This window comes from Oncorhynchus keta, chromosome 28, assembly GCF_023373465.1.
Source record: "Oncorhynchus keta strain PuntledgeMale-10-30-2019 chromosome 28, Oket_V2, whole genome shotgun sequence".
Classification (NCBI taxonomy): Eukaryota; Metazoa; Chordata; class Actinopteri; order Salmoniformes; family Salmonidae; genus Oncorhynchus; species Oncorhynchus keta.
The window spans coordinates 858,658-868,380 of record NC_068448.1 but is presented as its reverse complement, the minus strand read 5'-3'; the positions used below and the strand labels follow the sequence as shown (position 1 = coordinate 868,380).

Below are 9,723 nucleotides of genomic sequence, written 5' to 3'. Positions count from 1 at the left end.
TGACTGGTCCTAACACACTAACCCTGTTGACTGACTGGTCCAAACACACTAACCCTGCTGACTGACTGGTCCTAACACACTAACCCTGTTGACTGACTGGTCCAAACACACTAACCCTGCTGACTGACTGGTCCTAACACACTAACCCTGCTGACTGACTGGTCCTAACACACTAACCCTGCTAGTTGACTGACTGGTCCTAACACACTAACCCTGTTGACTGACTGGTCCAAACACACTAACCCTGTTGACTGGCTGGTCCTAACACACTAACCCTGCTGACTGGCTGGTCCTAACGCACTAACCCTGTTGACTGACTGGTCCAAACACACTAACCCTGCTGACTGACTGGTCCTAACACACTAACCCTGTTGACTGACTGGTCCAAACACACTAACCCTGCTGACTGACTGGTCCAAACACACTAACCCTGTTGACTGACTGGTCCTAACACACTAACCCTGCTAGTTGACTGACTGTAACTTGCATTAATCTTGGCCAGGTCTCAGTTGTAAATGAGAACTTGTTGTCTTCTGTTCTACCTGGTTAAATAAAGGTGAAATAAACACACACACACACACACACACACACACACACACACACACACACACACACACACACACACACACACACACACACACACACACACACACACACACAGTGTACTGTACATGTTCATGTTGTGATCTCATTTCAAAATACTGGTTATGCGTCCTACATATTGAAGCCTTCTGAACAGTTAAGTAACCTGGTCAGTTGTACAAGAAGGAAGTTAAGTAACCTGGTCAGTTGTACAAGAAGGAACCAGTAGAAGGAAGACTATCCAATGTACAAGGCTAGTTGTATAACTAACACGTGGCTGTTTATTTTAACATTATAGAGTTGGAATCCAATCTGACAGCGATAAAGGCTGTTGTTGTTGTTGTGGTGATGGTTGTACAATAAAGCATGTGCGTCCTCCCCATCACACTGCTGAGTCCTTACCTAACAACACCCCCATCACACTGCTGAGTCCTTACCTAACAACACACCCATCACACTGCTGAGTCCTTACCTAACAACACCCCCATCACACTGCTGAGTCCTTACCTAACAACACCCCCATCACACTGCTGAGTCCTTACCTAACAACACACCCATCACACTGCTGAGTCCTTACCTAACACCCCCATCACACTGCTGAGTCCTTACCTAACAACACACCCATCACACTGCTGAGTCCTTACCTAACAACACCCCCATCACACTGCTGAGTCCTTACCTAACAACACACCCATCACACTGCTGAGTCCTTACCTAACAACAACGTCCTCCCCATCACACTGCTGAGTCCTTACCTAACAACACCCCCTTACCTAACAACAATGTCCTCCCCATCACACTGCTGAGTCCTTACCTAACAACAACGCCCCCCCATCACACTGCTGAGTCCTTACCTAACAACACCCCCTTACCTAACAACAATGTCCTCCCCATCACACTGCTGAGTCCTTACCTAACAACCCTCCCATCACACTGCTGAGTCCTTACCTAACAACCCCCATCACACTGCTGAGTCCTTACCTAACAACACCCTACCCCCAATCACACTGCTGAGTCCTTACCTAACAACAACGCCCCCATCACACTGCTGAGTCCTTACCTAACAACACCCCCCCGCCACACTGCTGAGTCCTTACCTAACAACACCCCCCCATCACACTGCTGAGTCCTTACCTAACAACCCTCCCATCACACTGCTGAGTCCTTACCTAACAACCCTCCCATCACACTGCTGAGTCCTTACCTAACAACAACGCCCCCATCACACTGCTGAGTCCTTACCTAACAACACCCCCCGCCACACTGCTGAGTCCTTACCTAACAACACCCCCATCACACTGCTGAGTCCTTACCTAACAACACCCCCATCACACTGCTGAGTCCTTACCTAACAACCCTCCCATCACACTGCTGAGTCCTTACCTAACAACCCCCCCATCACACTGCTGAGTCCTTACCTAACAACACCCTACCCCCAATCACACTGCTGAGTCCTTACCTAACAACACCCCCCATCACACTGCTGAGTCCTTACCTAACAACACCCCCCCACACTGCTGAGTCCTTACCTAACAACACCCCCATCACACTGCTGAGTCCTTACCTAACAACACCCCCATCACACTGCTGAGTCCTTACCTAACAACCCTCCCATCACACTGCTGAGTCCTTACCTAACAACACCCCCATCACACTGCTGAGTCCTTACCTAACAACACCCCCCCATCACACTGCTGAGTCCTTACCTAACAACCCTCCCATCACACTGCTGAGTCCTTACCTAACAACACCCCCCACCACACTGCTGAGTCCTTACCTAACAACACCCTCCCCCCCATCACACTGCTGAGTCCTTACCTAACAACACCCTCCCCCATCACACTGCTGAGTCCTTACCTAACAACACCCCCACCACACTGCTGAGTCCTTACCTAACAACACCCTACCCCCCATCACACTGCTGAGTCCTTACCTAACAACACCCCCCATCACACTGCTGAGTCCTTACCTAACAACACCCCATCACACTGCTGAGTCCTTACCTAACAACACCCCCCACCACCACACTGCTGAGTCCATACCTAACAACACCCCCATACCACACTGCTGAGTCCTTACCTAACAACACCCCCATCACACTGCTGAGTCCTTACCTAACACCCCCCATCACACTGCTGAGTCCTTACCTAACAACACCCCCCATCAAACTGCTGAGTCCTTACCTAACAACACCCCCCATCACACTGCTGAGTCCTTACCTAACAACACCACCCATCACACTGCTGAGTCCTTACCTAACAACACCCCCCCCATCAAACTGCTGAGTCCTTACCTAACAACACCCCCATCACACTGCTGAGTCCTTACCTAACAACACCACCCATCACACTGCTGAGCCCTTACCTAACAACCCCCATCACACTGCTGAGTCCTTACCTAACAACACCCCCCATCACACTGCTGAGTCCTTACCTAACAACACCCCCCATCACACTGCTGAGTCCTTACCTAACAACACCCCATCACACTGCTGAGTCCTTACCTAACAACACCCCATCACACTGCTGAGTCCTTACCTAACAACCCCCATCACACTGCTGAGTCCTTACCTAACAACACCCCCCATCACACTGCTGAGTCCTTACCTAACAACACCCCATCACACTGCTGAGTCCTTACCTAACAACACCCCCATCACACTGCTGAGTCCTTACCTAACAACACCCCATCACACTGCTGAGTCCTTACCTAACACCCCCATCACACTGCTGAGTCCTTACCTAACACCCCCATCACACTGCTGAGTCCTTACATAACAACACCCCCATCACACTGCTGAGTCCTTACATAACAACACCCCCCCATCACACTTCTGAGTCCTTACCTAACCTCACCCCCCATCACACTGCTGAGTCCTTACCTAACAACACCCCCATCACACTGCTGAGTCCTTACCTAACACCCCCCCATCACACTGCTGAGTCCTTACCTAACCTCACCCCCCCCCATCACACAACCGCAATCCCTTAGGTTATGTTTGACCCCTGGCACACACTCATGCATGCATGCACAAACACACACCGTGTCAGCACGTTGTCTGTGTGCAGGGCAGGTGGTTGTGTCTGGGAGGGCAGTGAGAGAAGCAGACCCTTCCGGCTGTCTGTTGGGGCTGATAACACACCGAGAAGATCAAGGTGGATTCAGGAGGATTAAGAGGAGGGAGGGACCGGCCCCAACCCGAGCCTATCAGAGCCTATCTGGACCCTACCAGACACTACAAGACCCTCTCGGGGCCCTAACAGCAGCACTCAAAGATTATCCACTGACTTGAGATCCACAGAGGAGAGAGCAAACAAACGCTGGAACAGAAAGAGGAGAAAAGAGAGTTCCCCATCACTGCAGAGAGAGAGAGAGAGAGAGAGAGAGAGAGAGAGAGAGAGAGAGAGAAAGAAAAGAAAGAGAGAGAGAGAAAGAGAAAAAGACAGACGTACGTCTGACAGTACGTGTAACGTGTTGTGTCCCAGTATGTATGCGTTGACGTGGGTGCTGCTGTTTGTGTGGCTGGGTGGAGGTGTGTGTGTGTGTATGATGGAAAACTACACGATGCTCATAGAGAAGAGAGGTTGTTCTCAGTGTATCGCCGTCAACACCACCATCTGCAGTGGCTTCTGCCACACACAGGTTAGACACATTAATATTCATTCATACCTTAATTTATCTCATTCATTTCTCATTCCTTCCATTTCTCATTTCTCATTCCTTCCATTTTTCATTTTTCATTCCTTCCATTTCTCATTTCTCATTCCTTCCATTTTTCATTTCTCATTCCTTCCATTATTCATTTCTCACTCCTTCCATTTCTCATTTCTCACTCCTTCCATTTCTCATTTCTCACTCCTTCCATTTCTCATTTCTCACTCCTTCCATTTCTCATTTCTCATTCCTTCCATTTCTCATTTCTCACTCCTTCCATTTCTCATTTCTCACTCCTTCCATTTTTCATTTCTCACTCCTTCCATTTCTCATTTCTCATTCCTTCCATTTCTCATTTCTCATTCCTTCCATTTTTCATTTCTCACTCCTTCCATTTTTCATTTCTCATTCCTTCCATTTCTCATTTCTCACTCCTTCCATTTCTCATTTCTCACTCCTTCCATTTCTCATTTCTCATTCCTTCCATTTTTCATTTCTCATTCCTTCCATTTTTCATTTCTCACTCCTTCCATTTCTCATTCCTTCCATTTTTCATTTCTCATTCCTTCCATTTTTCATTTCTCACTCCTTCCATTTTTCATTTCTCATTCCTTCCATTTCTCATTTCTCACTCCTTCCATTTCTCATTTCTCACTCCTTCCATTTTTCATTTCTCACTCCTTCCATTTTTCATTTCTCACTCCTTCCATTTCTCATTTCTCACTCCTTCCATTTCTCATTTCTCATTCCTTCCATTTTTCATTTCTCATTCCTTCCATTTTTCATTTCTCACTCCTTCCATTTCTCATTCCTTCCATTTTTCATTTCTCACTCCTTCCATTTTTCATTTCTCACTCCTTCCATTTTTCATTTCTCACTCCTTCCATTTCTCATTTCTTCCATTTTTCATTTCTTCCTTCCTTCCTATCAAAGTATTTAAACAGGACCTGTGGGTGAGAGCAGAGTGAGATATGCTGAGTGATGAGTCTCTCTCTTGACCCCTTTTCCCTGATCTCTAACCTTTGACCCCTTCTGTGTCAGGACACCAACGTGAAGGGGCGTGTGGGTAAGAGTTACCTGATCCAGCGTGGCTGCATGCCCCACTCCCTGGTCTACCATCCTGCCCGCGTGCCAGGCTGCCCTCTGCACGTCAACAACGTGCTCTACTACCCAGAGTCCCGTCGCTGTCACTGCGCACGCTGTGACGGACACGCCCACCGCTGTGTCCACATGACCCAGGCCACACCCACCCCTTGCACCAGGAAGATCATTGGCACCCGCAGGACCTGGACACGCCCACCTGTCAAGAAACACAGCGACCAGGAAACCTGACCAACTGACCATCCAAACAGCGACCTTCCACCTGAGAACCTTTGCCAGACAGATAGTCCTTATTTATTTATTTTTTTTTTAATTTTACCTTTATTTAACCAGGCAAGTCAGTTAAGAACATATTCTTATTTTCAATGACGGCCTGGGAACAGTGGGTTAACTGCCTGTTCAGGGGCAGAACGACAGATTTGTACCTTGTCAGCTCGGGGGTTTGAACTCACAACCTTCCGGTTACTAGTCCAACGCTCTAACCACTAGGCTACGCTGCCTCCTCTACACTCTAACCACTAGGCTACCCTGCCGCCTCTACACTCTAACCACTAGGCTACCCTGCCGCCTCTACACTCTAACCACTAGGCTACCCTGCCGCCTCTACACTCTAACCACTAGGCTACCCCGCCGCCTCTACACTCTAACCACTAGGCTACCCCGCCGCCTCTACACTCTAACCACTAGGCTACCCCGCCGCCTCTACACTCTAACCACTAGGCTACCCTACCGCCTCTACACTCTAACCACTAGGCTACCTGCCGCCTCTACACTCTAACCACTAGGCTACCCTGCCACCTCTACACTCTAACCACTAGGCTACCCTGCCGCCTCTACACTCTAACCACTAGGCTACCTGCCGCCTCTACACTCTAACCACTAGGCTACCTGCCGCCTCTACACTCTAACCACTAGGCTACCCTGCCGCCTCTACACTCTAACCACTAGGCTACCCTACCACCTCTACACTCTAACCACTAGGCTACCCTACCACCTCTACACTCTAACCACTAGGCTACGCTGCCGCCTCTACACTCTAACCACTAGGCTACCCTGCCGCCTCTACACTCTAACCACTAGGCTACCCTGCCGCCTCTACACTCTAACCACTAGGCTACCTGCCGCCTCTACACTCTAACCACTAGGCTACCTGCCGCCTCTACACTCTAACCACTAGGCTAGCCTGCCGCCTCTACACTCTAACCACTAGGCTAGCCTGCCGCCTCTACACTCTAACCACTAGGCTACCCTACCACCTCTACACTCTAACCACTAGGCTACCCTACCACCTCTACACTCTAACCACTAGGCTACGCTGCCGCCTCTACACTCTAACCACTAGGCTACCCTACCACCTCTACACTCTAACCACTAGGCTACGCTGCCGCCTCTACACTCTAACCACTAGGCTACCCTGCCGCCTCTACACTCTAACCACTAGGCTACCCTACCACCTGACCTATGGAACTGACCATCAACAGCACCGGTCTGTGAAGCAGCAAAACCTCCCCAGAGAGCCTACAGCCGTCAGTTCCAAAGAATAAGACTACAGGAATTATTGTATGACTTCAATTCTGTCTGTGGGATCAGTCCCCCCCCCCCTCTGTCCCAAAGGGTTAAAGGCTACCGGCAATCCTGGCTACATTCTGAAATCTGTTTGACTAAGGAAAACTACAGGTGAGCTCATTTTCCAATACTCATGTTCAACCTATAGTGTTTGAGAACAACCCCTAAAACACACACACACACACACACACACACACACACACACACACACACACACACACACACACACACACACACACACACACACACACACACACACACACACACACACACACACACACACACACACACACACACACGTCGAAAAGCACTCGGGAATTGTTCAAGAAGACGAGCTGGTCTGTTGAGTCCAGATCTGAATCCAAAGCGTTTGGCGAGAACTGAAAACAGCTGATGGGCACACGCCTCAAACATGGGAAGGATTTAAGTGAGCCAGATTGTGAGCCAAATTGTGAGCCAAATTGCGAGCCAAATTGCGAGCCAAATTGTGAGCCAAATTGTGAGCCAAATTGTGAGCCAAATTGTGAGCCAAATTGTCAGTGGAAAAGTACAGCAAGCTAAATGGCTACAAGAAGCGTTTTGTCTCCGGTAATCTTGGCCAAAAGGCAGTGTGTTAGCTACGGTGTGCCAATAATTTATAGTCTTTAAAATTGGTTCTGAAATGTTGAAAATAAAAAAAAAATGTATTTAAATTTGACTGTATATGTCTAGAAGTTGTAGACTCTGTGTGAAATAACTTGTGAAATAAAAATATCAGTCTGTGTCGATCAAACTATGACCTGCTAAATCATGATGTTGTTTGAAGGATGGTTTGAACACCATGTGAGTATGTGAGGAATTGTAAAGATATTCTGTTTAGTGATCACACATGTCATGTCTTTAGGTGTTGTAAGTCGCTCTGGATAAGAGCGTCTGCTAAATGACTTAAATGTAAATGTTAAATGTTTATAAGATAGATCTGAAGCAGACTGCCTGAACCTGTCAACCCATGTACTGTGGAGCTTTGTTCTGACTGTGTCCACACACACACACACACACACACACACACACACACACACACACACACACACACACACACACACGAGCCATTGGTTGCAGAGTCGACCTTTGCAGTAGTAACAGTACGTTGGTTGTGTAACTGTTGCTGGTCACCATCTCTAGCACTACTTAGTCAGCAGAGGGCGTGACTCTCTGGTCGTGTTCTGCCTACTAGACTACACACTGTGTGCTTACTAAAACTACACACTGTGTGCTTAATAAAACTACACAATGTGTACTGGCCATACTACACACTGTGTACTGGCCATACTACACACTGTGTACTGGCCATACTACACACTGTGTACTGGTCATACTACACATTATTTAGAATGTACTGTTTAGTAACCCTTACCACGGTTTATTTTAAAAACACTGGCTTCTGGAAAGCAGTTGTGGCAAACCTTTTGTAGATCAGTTTTTTGGGTTACGGTGTTAAACAACATTAAACAACATTGAAATGTACAGGATATGGATATGGTATACAGGATATGGATATGGTATACAGGATATGGATATGGTATACAGGATATGGATATGGTATACAGGATATGGATATGGTATACAGGATATGGATATGGTATACAGGATATGGATATGGTATACAGGATATGGATATGGTATACAGGATATTAGGAAAGTATTCAGACCCCACTCAAATGCCTTCTAAGTCTCGTATCCCATAGAAAATCAATTGAACTCAACAACAACCAAACTTCCTGGATGGTTTGTCCTTTCGCCTGCCAAATAAGTTCTGTTATACTCACAGACATCATTTTAACCGTTTTCGAAACTGTAGAGTGTTTCCTATCCAAATCTACCAATTATATGCATATCCTGGCTTCTAGGCCTGAGTAGCAGGCAGTTTACTTTGGGCACGCTTCTCATCCAGACGTCAAAATTACCGTCCCAAAGAATTGAATAAAGATCTTATAAATCATATTAATCATGTGTGTGATCCTGTGTTAGTTGTATTGATCCTGGTCTCGAATAAAATCAAAGTTTATTTGTCCCCATGCGCTGAATTCAACAGGTGTAGTAGACCTTACAGTGAAATGCTTCCATACAGGCTCTAACCAATAGTGCAAAAAAGGTATTAGGTGAACGATAGGTAGGAAATAAAACAGTAAAAAGACAGGTTATATACAGTAGAGAGGTTATATACAGTAGAGGGGCTATATACAGTAGAGGCTATATACAGTAGAGAGGTTATATACAGTAGAGGCTATATACAGTAGAGAGGCTATATACAGTAGAGAGGCTATATACAGTAGAGAGGCTATATACAGTAGAGAGGCTATATACAGCAGAGCGGCTATATACAGTAGAGAGGTTATATACAGTAGAGAGGCTATATACAGTAGAGGCTCTATACAGTAGAGAGGCTATAGACAGTAGAGAGGCTATATACAGTAGAGAGGTTATATACAGTAGAGAGGTTATATACAGTAGAGAGGTTATATACAGTAGAGAGGTTATATACAGTAGAGGGGCTATATACAGTAGAGAGGCTATATACAGTAGAGGCTCTATACAGTAGAAGCTCTATACAGTAGAGGCTATATACAGTAGAGGCTATATACAGTAGAGGGGTTATATACAGTAGAGGGGTTATATACAGTAGAGAGGCTATATACAGTCGAGGCTATATACAGTACAGAGGCTATATACAGTAGAGAGGTTATATACAGTAGAGAGGTTATATACAGTAGAGAGGTTATATACAGTAGAGAGGCTATATACAGTAGAGAGGTTATATACAGTAGAGAGGCTATATACAGT

At 46.6% G+C, this 9,723-nt stretch overlaps 1 protein-coding gene across 1 annotated transcript; it reads left to right on the top strand.

Moving 5' to 3' along the window:
- The first annotated feature begins 3,508 nt into the window (after nucleotides 1-3,508).
- Nucleotides 3,509-5,568, top strand: LOC127913051 (thyrotropin subunit beta-like). The gene is made up of 2 exons (XM_052484311.1): nucleotides 3,509-4,224; nucleotides 5,278-5,568. The coding sequence occupies exons 1-2, from the start codon at nucleotides 4,069-4,071 to the stop codon at nucleotides 5,566-5,568; spliced, it is 447 nt and encodes a 148-aa protein (XP_052340271.1). The 5' UTR covers nucleotides 3,509-4,068.
- The last annotated feature ends 4,155 nt before the right edge of the window (nucleotides 5,569-9,723 follow it).